The 18,581-nt window shown below is 41.3% G+C and overlaps 4 protein-coding genes across 6 annotated transcripts; all 4 read right to left on the bottom strand.

The window, feature by feature from the left end:
• Positions 1–7: 7 nt before the first annotated feature.
• On the bottom strand, positions 8–6,275 carry LOC139621435 (probable G-protein coupled receptor 132). Of its 2 annotated transcripts, XM_071477944.1 has the most exons (3): positions 2,281–6,275; positions 1,326–2,183; positions 8–918 (listed from the first exon to the last, which is right to left on the bottom strand). In XM_071477944.1, exons 2-3 carry the CDS (start codon positions 1,904–1,906, stop codon positions 495–497), a joined length of 1,005 nt encoding a protein of 334 aa, XP_071334045.1. In that variant the 5' UTR covers positions 1,907–2,183; positions 2,281–6,275; the 3' UTR covers positions 8–494. The 2 variants fall into 2 exon arrangements, with proteins under 2 accessions (XP_071334045.1, XP_071334046.1); XM_071477945.1 differs by having other exon boundaries at positions 1,326–6,275.
• A 118-nt stretch (positions 6,276–6,393) lies between these two features.
• On the bottom strand, positions 6,394–9,310 carry ugt5g1 (UDP glucuronosyltransferase 5 family, polypeptide G1). Its single transcript, XM_071477923.1, has 2 exons — positions 9,131–9,310; positions 6,394–8,149 (listed from the first exon to the last, which is right to left on the bottom strand). Exon 2 carries the CDS (start codon positions 8,144–8,146, stop codon positions 6,560–6,562), a length of 1,587 nt encoding a protein of 528 aa, XP_071334024.1. The 5' UTR covers positions 8,147–8,149; positions 9,131–9,310; the 3' UTR covers positions 6,394–6,559.
• Positions 9,311–10,590: 1,280 nt separating this feature from the next.
• Positions 10,591–13,836, bottom strand: LOC139621447 (placenta-specific gene 8 protein-like). The gene is made up of 4 exons (XM_071477967.1): positions 13,727–13,836; positions 13,148–13,295; positions 11,825–11,985; positions 10,591–11,725 (listed from the first exon to the last, which is right to left on the bottom strand). Exons 2-4 carry the CDS (start codon positions 13,269–13,271, stop codon positions 11,555–11,557), a joined length of 456 nt encoding a protein of 151 aa, XP_071334068.1. The 5' UTR covers positions 13,272–13,295; positions 13,727–13,836; the 3' UTR covers positions 10,591–11,554.
• Positions 13,837–13,889: 53 nt separating this feature from the next.
• LOC139621450 (cornifelin homolog A-like) lies at positions 13,890–18,496 on the bottom strand. 2 transcript variants are annotated; one of them, XM_071477970.1, is made up of 4 exons: positions 18,342–18,496; positions 16,807–16,923; positions 15,151–15,305; positions 13,890–14,740 (listed from the first exon to the last, which is right to left on the bottom strand). In XM_071477970.1, the coding sequence occupies exons 2-4, from the start codon at positions 16,910–16,912 to the stop codon at positions 14,618–14,620; spliced, it is 384 nt and encodes a 127-aa protein (XP_071334071.1). In that variant the 5' UTR covers positions 16,913–16,923; positions 18,342–18,496; the 3' UTR covers positions 13,890–14,617. The 2 variants fall into 2 exon arrangements, with proteins under 2 accessions (XP_071334071.1, XP_071334072.1); XM_071477971.1 differs by lacking the exon at positions 18,342–18,496 and adding an exon at positions 18,036–18,288.
• Positions 18,497–18,581: the final 85 nt, after the last annotated feature.

Genomic DNA, 18,581 nt, shown 5'->3' with positions numbered 1-18,581 from the left:
CAGCAAACAAGTGATCAAACATGAATTTTAATTTCAATGTGTTGTAAACGTAACAGTAAAAAAGAAAAAAAATCCACAAAGCTTTATTTCCTTTCAAAGGTCATATATTCTATTTAGAGGGTTATATGTCTCTTCTTTTAAGGCACAGTGGCTTTTATTGGTCATAAAAAAGAAAATCATTTTTGGCAAATATGAAATGGTGAATTCTCATATTTGTAGTTTAATACACAGTATTGAAATTATTGTAAGCAACAGTTCAAGCCGTGCTTGGGAATCTTTGTGCTCTACACACATGTTTCTGAATAAGTGCTCAGATGATTATAAATGAGAAACTAAAATTAAAAACTGTACTAGCAGTACTCTTTGGATGACATGGCGGAAACAAATGAATTTATTCACTGAGTTGAAACTCAAGCTGCACATAAGCAATGCACATGCATGTCCACTGGGTGGTGCAATTGCTTTGTCTAGTCAGGTCTGTGGTCAAACCTAAGTCATATAGTTAGAAGATTACTATGTCCAGTTTCACTCTCCCCCTGGGTGTCAGTATGAGCTCTGGTACTAAGGCTCATCTTTTTTCTGGTGTTTTTCCCCCTTCCCAAACATGGCAGGGACCTTTGCAGCTCAAGCCGAGCGTCAGGGCACAGGAAGATGTAGAAGAGGGGATCCAGCAGGGTGTTGAGGCTGGTCAGACCGTAGCACAGGCGGTAGATGAGGAAAATTGAACGCTCCAATCCACACGGCTCATCAGTCAGCAGCAAGGACACAAACCTGTATCCACCCACAAGGTGGTAGGGCCCGAAGACAACAATGAAATTGATGGTGATGACGACTAGGATGCCCACGATTTTGTGGCGCTCATAATCGGAGAGAGAAGGAGATCGTCGGAGTGTCACCCCAATGTGGGCTGAGGTGTAGCTGAGGGAGGAAGCAGAGATGCAGATAGAACTCAGCCTTTTCTACAGAATATACAAAGTCACATTATGACCCCCTAAAGACAAGAAAATTTGAGGTTTTCTTAACTGAAAAAAGTAGCTCAGTATCACAAGGATTTCCATGATCCACATTCACTCAATGTTTTCAGATTTAACCCTCATTTTAGTTGTTGTTGAAATTTACCACACAAAGTCCAAACATTTTTATTGTATTACTTTAACTTGAGGTTGGTAAATAGTCTGCTACCAAAAATTTTACAATTTAGATGATTTAGACTAGAAAGACGTTCTTGGAAACAGTGGACTTGACCCCTACACCTTTACATGAACAGGTTTGGACATGCAGGATACAAAAGGAACATTCTCCCTGAGAGCTTGGGGTTAACTCACCCAAGTATGGCACATGGCAGCAGAAAACCAAGGACCACAGTGGTGATTTTGAAGTGGGCATATCTGGGACTGACGGGGTACTGCTCCAGGCACAGCAGTCTGTCAGCATCAAACACTGACGGCAGCAGCCCACTCAGACAGAACAGGAAGGTGAGTGTCCAGACCACAACACCTAACATTGCCGCCACCCTGACAGTCCGCACCCCGCGGCTGCTCAGTGGGTACACGATGGCCAGGCAGCGGTCCAGCGCTATCAGGCACAGGAACATGACGCTGGCGTAGACGTTCACATAAAACACGTAGCCAACCAACTCACAGGTCAGCTGGCCGTAGGGCCAGCGGTGTGCACCCTGGAGGTAAAGGATCCAGAGTGGTAGGGTGAGCAGCTGGAGGAGATCTGACAGCAGCAGGTTGAGGATGTAGACCAGCTGGCAGCCTCCCCCACCTGAGCGACCCAGTTGGTACAATCCCCAGAGAGACAGCAGGTTGCTGGGGAGACCCAAAGAGAAGATCAGGCCATAGATACAGGTCAGGCCAAATGTATCCGTGTCCAAGGGGACGTTGCAGCTGTCATTGGACATGTCTCTGCTGGTCAAACACCTGACATGGGAAACTAGAAGAGATCTCACTCAGATGTGGACTGAAACTCGCCGGCTGACGAATTGGTGTAGAAATACCCATTCATTCACGAAAAAGCAAAAGTAAGGACCAAAAGTGTCAGTCACTCAACTACTTGTCATTTGTCCATTGTGCAATATTCAGAAATGCATTTTCCTCTGGAGAAGGTCAGCCTCAGATTTCGTGCTGTCAGTCGACCGGTCTTCAAACCATCCAGGATCCATCAGGGGAAACAAACACCTGCAAAGCACATAGCATGTGCATTCTCAGATGGTTTACTATCAGCAGGTGCATGAGGAATTAAACCAAAAAACACAAACCAAGTCTTTCCACTCACCTCTCTAAGCAGTGAGACCAGCTTTGTTCCCTTGAAGCTCACTGCCCACTCTGCAGCTGGGTGACCTGTGCTCAAGAAATGTTGGGAACACGGTGTCTCGCCCAAGCCATGTCTATTCTGTGATCGTTTCCTCCACAGGAAACCCACTTCTTCAGCTTTAAAGGCAACATCCTGAGGCAGGAGAACGCCTTTCTACCCCAGAACAAAAACACACACTCTCTCTTTCTCCGTGTCCCCCTCTCTCTTACTCCAGTAGTTGAAAGGATGATTAAGGTGGACAGGGGCTGCAAGGGGAGGAACTAATATATGGTGTCCACTAATGCCTTTTAGATTGTCGGTTGCTGGCTCTGTGCCATTAAACACATTAACCCTTCTGTTATATGCTGCCTTCAGACATGCTTTTCAACACATTTGTGCTTTAAGCTTTTATGATGTAAGCGTGCAGCAATTTAACGTAGCAGCTTTAGGTGTGTTTTAAATGTAAACAGAGGGTTACATTTTTCTGCTTATCTTGTGAATCTTGTTAAATGTGTGTGCTTGGGTGTGAGTGTGTGTGTGTGTGTTTGTGTGTGTGTGCCTGTGTTAGTGTGTGTGTGTGTGTGTGTGTGTATGTGTACAGTATATATCAAGGAAACAGACATTTGTTCTCAAAGTAGGTTTCCTCAAAGTAAACCAAGTGAGTGTGTGTGCATGTTTGTGTTAGGGTTAAGGTTATGTTAAGATTAGTACTCAGGTTAGGGTTAGGTATGTAGTGGCTTTGGATACGGTTACAGTCGGCTTAGTGTTCAGAGAACGAATGCAAGTGTATGCTGCACCCTGCTAAGGGACAAAACCATGAAGCTGTGTGTGCGTGCGTATATCTGATTTGCAAGAGAGAGTCGATTGACTGAAGAGATTAAAACCACAGAAAGAAAGAGCAGATAAACAACCCTGTTGTGCAGTGAAAGCAAATGTCATGTTAAATAACATGAAAGAATAAACCTAAACATTTTCACTTTCCAACACTGTTTTAATTGATACTGTTAGACAGTGAACATATTAAATTTACCCAGGAGTTATATTTCTCAGGCACCACGGGGAGAAAAACATCTAACACAATTGAAATTGTGTGCCTGAAGAATGGGTATGTCGAGACAATGGGTGTTAGGCAATATTTTTACCACATGGTTTCAAAGGGAGGAGGGTCTAATCACTCACTTTGTTTCCTTTAAATGTCACTGATCTCTGATTTATTGAATAACCCACTATTAAGCTGACTAGTCCCCTGAGACATTACCAGCACCCTTCACTCGCCAGAACTCTGCATAAAGGTCTCTGTGCCCTGGTGTAGATCACTGTGGGTATGGAGGCACACATATCAGCTGTGCACTGCACAGACAACAAATCAGCTGCAGAGGGAAGTGTTCCTGGAGAAGGTCCCAGTAGAGAGGGAGCATGATAAGTTGTTCCTGCAGCAGGCTGGCTGCACACTGCAGGAAGTCCTCTGTTCTCTACAGGAATTGCCATGAAAGAGGGAGTTGTTCATACTGTATAGACGTGGAGAGATGAGGATTAAGTCACTGCCAAGTCAGTTTCATCAGCCTCGACCCCAATCTGAGGTACTGGGCTGTTAAAACCTCAATATGGAACACTGGGTCAGTAAAAAGAGGGTCAGCCTTTAAAGGGGATATGAAACAGTCAATCAAATTAGCATTATTCACTAAATGGATATCCACTCTACCCAACAATTATATGATAAGCATGACAAATGTAAACATATAAAAGAAAAAAGAAGCTCCATTTTATGTTTTGTTTCAAGGCGCCGCCATCTTGCTGTACTATAACCTGTGACGTTACAGGGTTAGTCCCATGCTCTATGGAACAGATTGATCGGTGGAGACAATGAGAGACAGAGATTGAAAGGCAGAAAGTAAAAGATAGACAGTGAAAGATAAATACAGTGAAAGACAGAGTTGGAGGACAGACACAGTGAAAGATAGATAGTGAAAGATAAAAACTGTGAAAGACAGAGACGTGGAGAATAGAGACATTGAAAGCTACAGACGTGGAAGATAGTGACAGTGAGAGACAGAGGTGAGGAGACAGACAGTGAAAGCTAAAGATGGAGACTGACGAGCCGCAGGACACCAGAAGACCAAAGGGGGGCCACTACTGTATTGCTCCTGGCTGTAAAAATGACTTTTACAGGGCTAAAGCCAAGGACAAAACAATCCATTTTCATAAAGACCTGAAGAGAAAGAGCCCTCCACTGGGCTCTGACTCCAGGGTTTGCAGTGAACACTTTTTGGAGGAAACTGAGGAGAAAACCTTTGAGTCTGGGAGGTTAGTTACACCAACAGACTAACACCCGAAGTAGCTCCGTCTGTATTCAGCTCTACTGACCGACCAACATATTCCAATAGTAACAAAGTGGCATCAGTCCGCCGCATGGAAAAGGCGCTAAAACGTGCTGGCCAGGCAGGGAAGAGACAGGTAGGGCATTTAGCGAACCACAGAAGTCACCAAAGACATCAGCTATGTCCACATCAAAACAATCGGTATTCTCCAATATGTCTCAGAAACGTACAGTAGCTGCTTGATATGAACAACACCACTGACTTCAATAAAGGTCATCATGAGTGTCTCATTGAACACAGCTTTCACTCCAAACAACACCTACTGCTCCCGCTTCCATCCTCACACAGTTATGTCTCTGGACTAAAGATTTCCACAGCAGTCTGGGTGCCACTACAGCTTTGTGCCAAATAAAGATCATACAGGAAGCAACATTGTGAAAGACTGGCAACCTCATAGCTCCATCTTTCTGTCACAGAAAAAGTCACCACACCAGGTTGTGGTTATGGTATTTGCTGGATAAGGTGAAAAAGTCCATGTCATTCACCTGTCAGAGTCCTAATAAGGGGAAATAAATGACAAACTACATACTCACATATCTTTAAGTGCTTCAGTAAGCAACTACAATACAATATTCATTTTATTATAAGTTCTTTCTTCTACTATCAACATGGTCAGTCTTCCAGGAAGCTGTATAAGAAGGAGATATGAAGTTGCGGAGCAAATACTGAAGCTCCCACTGCTACTGCAGCAACCAATTTAACCTCATCACACTATCTTATCTGTGGAACCAGGTGTGAACACAGGATGTCTCTCAGCATACTGTAAGTGATGATATGCATCCCATTTTCTATGTCATCTTCATCTGTTCTTGAGCTTATCTTTCCCCTGAATCACCACCATACTTTAACCAATCACTGAACAAACTATTAGTTGTGTGCGTGTGTGTGTGTGTGTGTGTGTGTGTCATCATGGCAAATGTGGTCTATAGTATGAACACCACAAAGGTGGTTTGGAATTATTTTGCAGGTATCTGTAGACACATTTTGTCACCGTGATATCATCATAAGATACAGCGCAGATGGATATCGCGGCTGTGATCCCACCACAAATGGTCTCTAGGTTAATTCCAAACTGGCTTGAAAACACATTTTACCACAATATGGTGAAACATCTTCAGCTCTGCTGCTAGTTTTATTTTAACCAAGCAAGTTTTTCTCATTGGTGCTTGAGCTGTGTTTTAACCTGGCCTGAAGTTCTTTTCCAAATTTAGCAGAAATAAAAAAAAGAAGTTGTACACCATGATCTCACATTTTCCTGTGGTTTGCAGCACTGAACTCAATGATATCATGACCTCATGATAAGACTCCACATGTTTGTTTAAAGGCAAAGTATAGCCTGTATCTGCCACTGACAATCAAACATGCTCTTTTTCTTTAAAATAATTGATTTATTAAGAGCCCGAGTGCCCTAGAAAATAAAGTGAAGTTAAAATATGTTAATGCTGATAATATGGTGTTTTATTGTATATGCTTTCTTTTAGAGTATAGAGTAGGATTTAGAGCTCTCAGTATATCACCTTTGGAGCAAACAGGAGGTGGATGAAACTAAACTAGCTAAGAGCATAATTGTATAATATCAAAACAGTTTTGATATTGTATAATATCAAAACAGTTCCAGATTATGTATTATATGAGGTATAAGTGAAATGGCCCAAAAACCTCCTACGTCTCTATCAAAAATAACGTGTTTGCATCTAAAATAAACATTTCACAACAATTTACAGTTCAAGGTTTTTATTTTCTGAAAAAGTTTAAAATATGAGGCAGGAACGTGTATAATCTGTGTCAGCTGCTGTTTAACTCCACTAAATGCATGAGTGGTAATGATTATGGTTATTGAACTGAAAAACACTGAACAGTCACTTAGCATGAGTTTGTATCCATCACTCTGCCTTTATCTTTCTCCTGAACCTCCGGCAGCAGATAATCCTACAGATCAAGACTGAAGCCCAGACAAAAGCTCCAATAGGGGCCATGATTAAAACAGCCACATCCAGGCAGAAGTAGGAGTACCAAGGCAGACTGAAACCTGCTGACTGGAGATGGGCTGCTCCTTTGTTCCTAATGACGTACTCAATCCAAAAGATGGCAGTGTCCATTGGAGACATTGGCTTGTCGTGATGTAACTGGGAGAGACGTTGAATGTTGTTTCGGTATGAGGGATTATCCAGGATGTCCTTAAGGGCCTCAAGGACATCTTCTTTGGTGAGTGACTTGGCCTCCACCATCCTTGCTGCCCCACGTACCTTCAGCCGGTGTAGGTTGTCAAACTGGTCAAAGAGGAGCGGCACGCCTAGAATGGGAACACCGTGGTAGATGGCCTCATACATCCCGTTGGTGCCTCCATGGGCCACAAAGGCACGAGTCTTGGGGTGTCCCAGGATATCATTCTGAGGCAGCCAGCTTACCAGCAGGGTGTTGTTCCCAAGGGATGAAGGCTTTTCACCCATAAACTTCCACACCACCTTCTGAGGGAGTTCGGCAAAAGCAGCTGCGATGGCCTCCATTGCATCACGAGGAAGGGCTGACACGAACGTCCCCAGAGACATGAACACCACCCCATGCTCCCCAGAGCTCTGCATGAAGGCCTCAAGGTCAGCAGGGAGAGGTCTGGCCTTCTTGCACTGGAACCCCCCTATGTAGACCACGTTGGGCATGGTGGGTCGAGGGAACTCAAAAACAAAATCCGCCCTCACTAGCCAGATATCAGCTTCAAGGTCCAAAGACAGCAAGTCCGTTCCAGGAGGGAAGTGCCTCTGGAGTAGATCTGAGTAGGCAGGGTTAATGATAAAGTGCTGCTCAACAAGACTGTAGAGATAATGCAACATATTCTTGGTCCTCTCCAGAAAATCCATCTGATCTTGAAGTTCACTTCCTGGCACGGGGACATAAGAGACAGGAGAGGGAGCCATGGTGAAATGGCTCTCCCCAGTATTAATCCAGCGCACATTGAAAACCATCGGCAGCTTGAGGTAACTACCCAGAAGGACTCCAGTAGTCAGACCGGGGTCTGTTAACATTAAGTCAAACTTGGCATCCTGCAGCTTCTTCATAAAAACAGGGTCATCCAACATTGTAGCAGCTGCTCTGGCAAGAATCCCATGGCCCTTTGCCAACATGGATGTGATCAAGTACCTTTGGCAGAAGCTGCCCATAAAGGTCAGTGACTTGCGGCATTCCATGACATCTTGTAGCATTTTATTGTAGTAGTTCTTGTCTGACTCATCCTCCAGCATAGTCACATTAATAGAAGTATAAATTGGAGAGTTACTTGGAATGTACCAACTCTTGGCCGAGCGTAGTACTGTGATTTCGTGGCCTCTGGAGTGCAGCTCTCGGAGGATCACCTCCATGTTGATCCAGTGGCTACCATCAACGGGCACTACCACAATTTTACTGCCGCTGCAACAAGTGGGTGTGAGCAGCAGGAAGCAGAGCCCTGTCAGGAATATGGGGATTGTGCTGGACATGACCTGAGAGAAGCAACAGATAGAAATGATTAGACTTGTAAATCCAGTAATACTTTAAGGTGTAGCTTGTAACACAAGTGGACTGACAAATATTTTGCAAAACTTTGGTAAAAATATGCAATTAAAAAAACATAAATTAAAAATATAGATAATGTTTTTAAATCCTTTAAAACAAAATGATTTTTCCTCATATTAAGGCCTATCACTGGGATAAGCCAATGACAGGAACTTTTATGTTTTTGTTGAACAAAAAAGAAAAATTGAGTTTCCCCTGCTCTCAGTTCAATCCTGAATGTTTTGTTATTGATATTGTAATAATATCTAGGATGTGGTTCAGTCAGAGCACAGTGTTTGACACGAACAGAAATCAGAGGCTTAACCATGAAAACCAGGCAGCATATGAAGTTTGCCACTATTCATTTTTGATGGGATGGAAGCCAATTGCTTTGCAGTGCATTGTGGGAAAAAGGACAGATTTTTTTTTTTACTCATGCAAACAAAGAAATTAAATAAATTTGCCTGCTGCTCCACAGCAATTTGCAAAACTGCAACATTGACAATGAGACAGTGATGCAGTGGTGGGTAGAAAAGTTTGGTCTTGACCTGCTGTGGTCTGTGGAGGAGAATATATGCATATATGCATAAATACATATACATTTATGTATTTATGTACATATACATTCCATATATATTCCTGTTTCTCCTCTACTTTACTTTACCCATGCTGTTCAACATGTTCTGTTCAGCAGGATTTTAAGACTTCTGCACTTTAGAAAGATGACTACTAAGCCACTTATTCTGTTCAGTGTCACAGGGGGCTGGAGGCACACCAAGAAGAATTATTAATATTCTAAATTGTACCAGTTATGTATTTGTATAATCACATGGTGTCAGTATATTTAGTCTAGTACTAGTTAAAGCTACTGTAATTATGGTTGATTTTTTGTTAAAATTACTCTCTTGAAAATTAATCAAATGCCTCACCTTGTTCTTGTTGTATCCGAATCCAGAAGTTTGGTTTGAGCTCCAGGTCCTGAGTGAGCCAGGACACTATGTGATATCTGTGTTTCCACACAGCTTAACTTTAACACACATAGGCCCTATTCAGTCAGGTCAAAGTCCAGCATGTGGATTAGATGTAACTTACAAAGGTCTAAACTGTTGTAAACTGCAAAGCTTGATGTTAAAAGCCGTGGTATGATTGGGTATACTAGTGTGCACATAGGATATGAGTACTGGCTTTGCCAGTAGAATTACCCAACATTTTGAATTTGTCTTAATTGTGTCAAGTCACCTTTCCATCCACATGTGCACTCACATAATAGAATCAGTACAAGATGAAGTCATCAGATGGACTCAAGTGAGCCATGAATGGCTGTTTTTTGACCTGTCTGGGTTGTTTTTGTGTGTGTCAGTGCAGAGTTACTCCTCAGTTCATCCCCTGCTCAAAATTGCTGTTAATTCCTTATTCCACTGGATAACAGTTTTCACTTCTTACAGATTCCTACGTGAGCACTCACAGGCAATGTTCATGTACCGGCTTCTTAAGCTCGGGAGTTAGAGCATTTTAAAAATGCAGTCCTTTCTGATGAGATTGATAAGGAAACCTAAGGGAGAGTAGGGGAAAATTCACAGAGTGTGAGACGGGAGTGGCGGAGAACGAGGGAAGGAGGAAGCAGCAAGGTCACACAGGGAAAATAAAGTGAGCAGGGGCGATTACAATAACAGCACGAGTCACTGTTCAACAGTCATATCAGTGCCCTGCACCCTTCCCCTCCTCTCCTCTGCCTCTGTGGACTTATGTAAACCTGAGCATAGAGTAAGAGTCAGCTTATGACAGCAGGGACGAGAACATGCAGCTTGTGGCTCTGATGGCTGTGATGAATACAGAATGTTTACCACAGTGATATACATGAAAAGGTCAACTGAGGTTACAAGTTACAAGTAAAAGTGCTTTTCATTTGCTCTCTCTCTTGCCTCACAGCCTAACGAAAGTCAACTCAGTTAACCTGAGCAAAGAGCTAACGTTTCAGATCAGGTTTGTTCCGACTGCACCATTAGTTAAGTTAGTTAAGAATTACCTTTGAAAAGTCCTCAAAGGAGAAATTTTATCAGTTCTTTGCCAAAAGCAAAGAATAAGACACAATAACAAGCGTGTCCGTGTTACGTACAGTGCAGTGTTGCAGTAACCTTTAAGAGCAGCTCTTCAATGATCACATGATTAGTCATGTGTGCAGTCAGAGCAGGAGCGGCCAATAAGACACACAGACTTCATCCACAGTCCATTATTTTCTCAGCAATACTCTGTGAGTACATGATTATTAAAATTCATTTTAACTGCTATCGGTAGAGAAGGTACACGCAAGACAAAAAACACAAGAAAGGGAAGTTTTGTATTACAGTGATATGTACAGAAAAAAAGATGCATGGAATCAGACTGCAAAGAGAGTCAATGCCAGCTTTATTCCTTTTGTTTGTACCCCACCATAGTGCAAACCAGTGGTCTACATCCTACCAAAAGTGCATATGATATCTCACAGCAAAGCAGCAACTGCGGCTGGGTAGATAAAACCATTATACATTCATATTTCATGTGAAAGATTTTTACTTTTATTTGTCAATGAAATCCAAACATGTTTTAAATAGGACCTCAGATAATAAAGAAATAGAAATAATCAGCTGACTAAACAGTGTATGTTACCAGTTTAACAAATGAGGGCCCATATTTATCAAGACAGTGCTGACATTTTGGAAGTGAACTAAAAATAGTCCTTCCTCAGAGCAGGACATGAGAGCTATTCCTGTTCTTTTGAGAAAGAAATGTATGACAGTAAAATACAAGAAAACTGATCACGGCTTAAACTGTAGATTTAACACAGAGGCTCAGAGATGATTTGATGCAGGTAAAGTGACATAAACAACAATGTTAGCATCATGTATTGAGACAAGTTGCTCACTCATGTAAAGACAGAAAGTATATGCTATATATATGTGTATATATATATATATATTAAATTCACATCTGTTTTTGATATCTTATCTCATTGACAAGGAATTTATAAAAACATCATGTTGTTTGTCGATGGAGTCTTGGGAATTTTTGTAAATCAGTTCCTGTCAGTCGTGTTAACTATATAATAAATGAACTGTTTGCACATATTTCTCTTATCACTTTCCACCTGCTGCCAAAACTCCTGACGGGTTAGGACAGCTCTGCAGATGTGATTGGATGACATTCCTGGGCTAGGAAAGTTGATAAAATTCTTTTACATCTCAGTCTAAAAGTAGATCCAAACGCGCATCATTGTGAGAGTTATGGGTAGGTCAGGACTGACTATTGAGACTAGAGACCCAAAGAAGAATTAAAAAGAGAACAGGAGGTTACACAGCCCTGGAAGTCAGGACCTCCTAATGAAAAGCTGAGATCATTGGCTGCGAGGTGACTACTCCAGGCAGGTTTGTCGGCAGGGCTTGGAGGACATTCAGAGTCGTCTTGCGTCTCTTTATCTCTCTGGCCATCTGGCACCAAGAGCAGATGGTGCAGAAAGTGGTATGGACACAGTCAGATGTCATGTCTCCCTGAGAAGAGACACACAAAGTGGAAAGACAGTTACAGACATGAAAAGATATATATAAACCTGGTGAAGTTTTGTTTTTTTTTCTTTTTCATAAACTCACCTGGATTCCATAGCGGTTGCGCACAGCCACTCTCATGGACATGGAAATGGGTTGAGGGCAGGTCATCCCCAGATTATCCAGCAGGGGGAGACAACAAAACTCTCCAAAATCATAGGTGGTTTTGCAGGCAAAGCAAGGGAAGCACCAGAAGCCACAACAACCTGGAATGAGGCTCAGATGAGTTCGCAATGATAACAGGCCCTATCTCAAGAAGCAGTAACAACTCCTTTATCACGGTTCAAAATATCCCAGGTGCTTTTCAAAACATGTCAGATTTCAGATTTCTGTTTCCATTTTGTAAATTGGTCTACACGTAAAAGGAAAAACTGCTTCTCAGGATTTATGTGCCATAAGAAAAAAGGCAACAGACCTTACTATGTGAAAATGGAGTAGATGCTGAAGTATGGCAGTCTGTCACTGCATTTTTTTAACCATGATTATTGATCACACTTGTTTGTTGTCGTTGTTGTTGTGCACAGTTTTCTTCAAATTGAATCAGAAGTTTAAAGGTCCCGTATCTTACACTTTTCCTGAATTCTATTTGAAGTGTTGATATCTATGAGAAGATATATCTGTGGTTTTAAAAACCAAAAACCAGAAAAAGGGCTCAGAGCCTCACCTCTGATTTTCTGGTGGTTGAATAAAAATATAGCAGATTTCAGGTAAACACTCAGAAACCAAATCCTGCAAGGTTGGATGGTGGTTCCAGGTGGGCCAGGTTTGGATCATGGCTGAGAGCGGTGACTGCTTTGTTGTGACATCACAAATGTACAGTAGTCTTGACTGTGTGCATTTCTCTGTAGACTGAGGCTTTGATACTTTTACAGACCTGCTTTGTAATAAAAAAAAAAAAATGGACATCTCATTTTATACAAAACGGGACCTTTAATGTAGGGCTGTAGTCTGTTCACAAGGCTTTTTTTTTTCATTATTATCTCTGACTTGTCTCAGTCTGGGAGGTGTTTTGACTGAGACCAGTTGGATTTTCTCTCTCTCTCTCTCTCTCTCTCTCTCTCTCTCTCTCTCTCTCTCTGTCTTTCTGTGTGTTTGTGTGTGTGTGTGTGTGTGTGTACCTGCTCCTCCCTTATGGAAGCAAATACTGGCCGTAAAAATCAGAATTTTATAAGCAAAGGTCAACTAACGGTGACACGTTGTCAAAACAGAATATTTAATGTTGAATGTTTCTTCACCTCAGTGGTCTGGACTGCAGCCCTAGTTTAAAGCAATCTTAAGAGTCCAGACTCAGATGTCACTATTTTCATGCACCAGTGGAAGGTGTTGTAGTGAACGCTACAAAATGTGGCTACAGAGAAACAGACTCACAGACGTGTACATCATCGAAGCAGTCACAGATGCCAGTGCTCCACTGATTGGACTGGATGCTGACCACAGCCGGAGGCTGAGGCTGAGGCGGAGGCTGGTTGTTGATGAACACATTTGTTGCCATGGCAATTAGTCAAATAAGGAAGGCCTGAAAATGCAAACATGTATTTCTAATTTTCTCTCGTGGGACTCATACATTCACTGCACCTTTTCAAAGTTGACCTCGAGCCCAAATATCTGAACAAAGCTCCCCAGACGCTTGCCACCTCAAAACTTTTCCTTCCTTCAATTGTTCCACGTCATTCTATGGCTCATTTCAACCCCCATCACACTGTTCACACCATTTACTCACATACCTGGCATGTTCTATCACTTGGTGACAGTTGTTTACTATTAATCAAAACACATTTCTGCAGGAATTTCACATGAACCTGAAGTTAACGTTCATAATATAAACTGACTCACATGCACTGGCCTCGCATGCATGCCAGAAAATCCGGCTCACTGTCTTCTAATACAGTTTCTGTGCTGCAGTGTTTTCTGTTTGAGAAATTTGGCATAAATCTGATGAACACTCACCTGTTGTTGGAACCTCTTCGTGGTGTTGGTACATCTGGTTTGATCACATAGAGCAAAAGTGAATGTTCAATGCTTCAAGGCATAACGTTGCATGGCACATTTGCATGTGTGGTTTTGCATAGCACAGAACACAGTGATTTATTGTGCTGACCTTCACACAGACTTTGATGTGTAAGACTTTTATTGCACCGTTCAAGAGGACTCACATGCAGCAGTTATGTTTTAAATACAAAATAGATGAATTAGTTATCTGGGTACATTAAATACAGCGGGGTCCAAAAGTCTTAGACCACTTTCCCATTCACTTGAATGGCTCCAAAAATAAGCAACACTTTTGGTAAATTTAGTACATTCTTCTTTTGCTTTTCATATAAGAGATAAAAAATAAGCCCATATATAGATACACACATACTTCTGAAGGATAACAACCCATCCAATAGGTCATGCAATTAAAGGAAAATACAAAACAAACAACTGGTAAGTGGCGGGGAAAGTGGAACATTAAAAGTATAAACCCACTTAAAATACAAGACAATAATAAACAACACAGTTACACCAGTATATGCCACTGACACTGGCTGGTGCTCATTAATATCTGTCAGTGGATGTGATGGAGGCCAGGAGCCTGCTTATCTCTGTCCTCTGTCATTGCAGTAAGTTATGAAACATTATTTGTGACCCTCGTGTACTGATCCCTAATCAGCTGCTCAGTCACATTCCACAGAGGCAAACATGCTGAGAAACAGATCAGGAGTCAGTCGATTCAATCCCTTCCCCCCGCTTATTCTAAATAGCATGACAGCGCCAATGATGAAGAGTACAGTCCCTGATGATGGTGATGACGTTTGTTTTTACAACTGATGACACGGTGATTGAAAAGAGTCTCTGTTCTTATGTGGCCGTCATGTTGATGAAGGTAATGGGGTTTTTCCTTGTTTTGATTTCTCTTGCTATTTGACACCAGGTGCAGGGCCCGCAGAAGAAGGAGTACACGCAGTCTTTGCAGACTGTACCCTGTGAGGATGGAGACACAGTTAGAGGCGAGTGGAGCGAGGGATTAAACTAATGCATCCAGTACTTGTAGAACCCAGATTTGTTTGCACAGACTTACAGCTACCCGTCATGCAGATTTTTTTGGTCATTAATCACTGCCAAAGTCTACATAACAAATCGGCTGGAACAAAGGGACACAGTGTAATGTGACCTTCTTTAATGACCAGACTACATGAATTCCCGGATGTTGTCCAGGAACTTTTGTGACGAAAAGCTAAACAGGTTTAAGACTCATCAGAGATCAGATAAACATTGAAGTCAACACTGACTTTTATGCTGGTAAACACTATGTCGGTACTTATTGATGTAGTTGAGGAACATTTTATTTACACCAAAAAAAAAAAGAAGATAAAAACAGTAGATAACTGTACCTCAATGCCATATCTCTGGCGCACTGACACCCTGAGGGCTGTGGTCATAGGTGGGATGATTCCGAAAGCGTCCAGCAGAGGTAAACACAGACACTCATCGGCCTCGTATGCCGTTTTACAGGTGAAGCAGGGAAGGCACCAAAAGGCAAGGCAACCTGCAAAAAGGCCGTTAGGTCACACTGTGCAAATGTAAGATATGCAAATGTATTGAATTTCCATATATGACGTATATGCAAATATATAAAAAATAAAAGCACATATGAAATGTCATATGAAATCTATTAGACACTGGAATAAGTTCATACATTGACATATATGTCTAGCCCATACAAATATGTATGTTAATGTATGTATGCTTATATTGTAGACATATGATACATAAATCCATCTCACAACCTGCAAATATATGTTGATATTATATACAGTGGGTTCCAAAAGTCTGAGACCACTAGACATGTTTACAATTAATGAATTATTAAGAAAAACATATATAAACATGTAGAATTTTTATATGTATTATAATTTAATAAAGCTGCATATATAATTTAATATATATTGTTAACATGTATGGTCACCATATGTTACACCATATAAAAACTCATCACATAGATATTTTTTATATATGTACATATACGAATTTTACTATGGGTATTTCAAATATGTTATAAACTATATCTTCATATATGCAAAGGATGTATATATGTGTTAATAATATAGGTGACATATATGGCAACATTGCTCTTGATATAGGGACATATTTGTCATATATTACATTCATTGGACATGAGGAGTAGTAATATGCTGATGTGAGAGAGTTCATGGCCACTGAGGTCACACCCAAATATCCATTTTTGAGCTCTTAATGATGATCACACGTTTTTATTGTTTCAGGGCTTCAGTTTTCAGATTCCGATGGATGGAGTTAGTTTGCATTAGAAAAAAGGAGCATTAATTATGGTAAAGTCCAGCAATGCTCAAACCCTTTGCCACACCCACTGATCTCCAATCTGCCAATCTGTCGGCATTCCTGAACCTAGATCAGTCTGAATGATCAGCATGTTTTCAGTTTCATGCACGAGACAGAGATTTAGATGGCGAGTGCTTGTCTCAGCACGTGGACTAAAAATTGCACCTGCTATTTCTTCCTTTTCCTCTCAGTGTAATATTGTAATACAGTGTAATATATATATATATATATATATATATATACATATATATATATATATATATATATACACACACACACACACACACACACACATATATATATATATATATAGGACCTGTACGCCTCAAGGACTCTGAGGCGTGCAGGGAAGATTGTAGCTGACTCCTCCCACCCTGGACACAAACTCTTTGAGACACTCCCCTCTGGCAGGAGGCTGCGGTCCTTCAGGACCAAAACCTCTCGCCACAAAAATAGCTTCTTCCCATCTGCTATTAGCCTCATCAACAAGGCTAGAGAGCCCCACATACTTGGCAATAAAACTGATTCTGATTCTGATTCTGATTCTGATATATATATATATATATATATATATATATATATAAGGATGTGTATATATATATATATATATATATATATATATATATATATATACACACACACACACACACACACACACATATATATATATATATATAAAGAGGACTTACACTGGGGCAGGTCTTGGAAGCAGTCACAGATGCCAGAGGTCCATTGGTTGGATACAGTGGTCATGATGTAGGGCCGGGGTTGGGACACGACCATGTTTTCAGACATGGCTTCAGCTTCTAAAGAAAACAGTCATTGTTACTGTGACAAAAGCTTTTCTTGCCAAAATATGAATATCAAGTATCCATTTTTACAAAGCTACAATATTAATAAGTTGTTCAGCTTTTTCAGACGGTGAATCTAGCCGTATGCGTAGTGATCTATGTCAAATAAGTACATGCTATACATGATCTATTGTGGATTGTGTCATTTCTCACTACATCTTCTTTCAAAGCACTAGATTATTGCAAATGTGCAAGGTCACTAAGTGTCAGAGTCAGAGTTTTTTTTTTTTTTTCTTGGTTCCTGAAAAGCAAACGTGATTTTCTTCTGACAGCACAAACATTTCATTTGAGGCAGGAAGTCAACAAAACCACCAGAATAGCAAGATACATCTGGCTCATGCTTGGGCCACATGCTTCTGTTTCTTCTGGCCCTGTATACACACTGGTTTCCACGGCCCAAGTCTGACCCATGTACAGCATGATGGTCAGATGCCACTTCCATATGTGGACCAATTCTGGTGCACACATAGAAAATCCTGCGGCTGTTAGTCACCACCGAATAACAGCCAGAATCTACCCAGATGTGGACGTATATGGGCCAGACTCGGACCATGGAATTGGGGTGTATACTGGGCCAGAAGTTTTATTTTGCTGTCTGGGCAGTGTGTTGCCCAAATTACTGGGACATCTATGTATATTTCTGGTCAATATGTCATTTTTTTCACACATACTAACTAAATATAACACAGTGAACAAAGCAGATGTTGCAATGACGAATGCTTAATAAGTTGAGGCTTTTACATTTGCAGAATAGAATAGTTACCTGCATAGATCAGAGCAGCTATTGAACAACCACATTAATGTGTTCGCTCATTGAGAATCCAAACCTTTGTACCTCAGAAGTCTCCAGGATGTAAATTCAGTAGCTAGTAGACTTTGGAGCCATAAGATCAAACTTATATTCTGATATTGAACCAGAATTGAGATCAAGTTCAGCAGGTCACAAGTTCTAGGCTCAGACTTTCAGCTTCTAGCTTTGAGAGTGATGCACACTCAGAATGATTTATTAAATTGTCCTACATCATAAAAATCGATTTGCTTCTAATAGGTAGAAACTTCATATTTACAAGAAATGCAGACTTGATGGTGGGTGGAAAGATCACGAGGGAAGAATTCGTCTACTTCTGTTTTCTAAGTAGTTTCATAAATTCACTGGTTGCAGAATTTCCTGGAGAGTTACAGCATCATGTAATTCTTCACCTCAAGTTACAACATGAAAGTCACTTGAAGACCAATCTCACGTGAGCCGATAAGTACTTCTTAAAACATGACTAATGCTAAAAATAGAAAACATGAAGTATGGAAATCTCTAGGCCTGTGGTATCTCAGTACTCCTGTCATGGTGCTCGTCCTCACTAAGTGGGTTTTCTTACCTTACTGTCTTGAGGGAGCAGAGTTTGGTCAACTGTGAAACTTGGCAGACTGAGGAATCTGCGGGACACTGTGGCATCTTATAGACCTGCTGTGAGCGGTGAATATGACGGGACAGCCGGGGACGCCTGTCACTGACTGGTCTGTCCAGTCTGACATGTGTCAACACCTCTGGCAGTCAGACATCAGACTATCTGACCGTCACGCATCCTTTTAAATCTCAGACGTCATCACGCCAGAGA

This window comes from Trachinotus anak, unplaced genomic scaffold, assembly GCF_046630095.1.
Source record: "Trachinotus anak isolate AG129_WGS33_773 ecotype Australia unplaced genomic scaffold, CSIRO_AGI_Tana_v1 ptg000005l, whole genome shotgun sequence".
Classification (NCBI taxonomy): domain Eukaryota; kingdom Metazoa; phylum Chordata; class Actinopteri; order Carangiformes; family Carangidae; genus Trachinotus; species Trachinotus anak.
This window is presented reverse-complemented; position numbering and strand designations above follow the sequence as displayed.

Bases quoted from the DNA above. Each gene is read 5' to 3' on its own strand.
- LOC139621435 (XM_071477945.1), bottom strand. From the start codon at position 1,906: ATGTCCAATGACAGCTGCAACGTCCCCTTGGACACGGATACATTTGGC. The intron at 919-1,325 runs GTGAGTTAACCC...TTCCTCCCTCAG, and splicing joins CTGCCATGTGCCATACTTGG to CTACACCTCAGCCCACATTG.
- ugt5g1 (XM_071477923.1), bottom strand. From the start codon at position 8,146: ATGTCCAGCACAATCCCCATATTCCTGACAGGGCTCTGCTTCCTGCTG.
- LOC139621447 (XM_071477967.1), bottom strand. From the start codon at position 13,271: ATGGCAACAAATGTGTTCATCAACAACCAGCCTCCGCCTCAGCCTCAG. The intron at 11,986-13,147 runs GTGAGTCTGTTT...GCCTCATTCCAG, and splicing joins CTTCGATGATGTACACGTCT to GTTGTTGTGGCTTCTGGTGC. The intron at 11,726-11,824 runs GTGAGTTTATGA...GTCTCTTCTCAG, and splicing joins GCAACCGCTATGGAATCCAG to GGAGACATGACATCTGACTG.
- LOC139621450 (XM_071477970.1), bottom strand. From the start codon at position 16,912: ATGTCTGAAAACATGGTCGTGTCCCAACCCCGGCCCTACATCATGACC. The intron at 15,306-16,806 runs GTAAGTCCTCTT...GCCTTTTTGCAG, and splicing joins CTTCCAAGACCTGCCCCAGT to GTTGCCTTGCCTTTTGGTGC. The intron at 14,741-15,150 runs GTACAGTTATCT...CCATCCTCACAG, and splicing joins GCCAGAGATATGGCATTGAG to GGTACAGTCTGCAAAGACTG.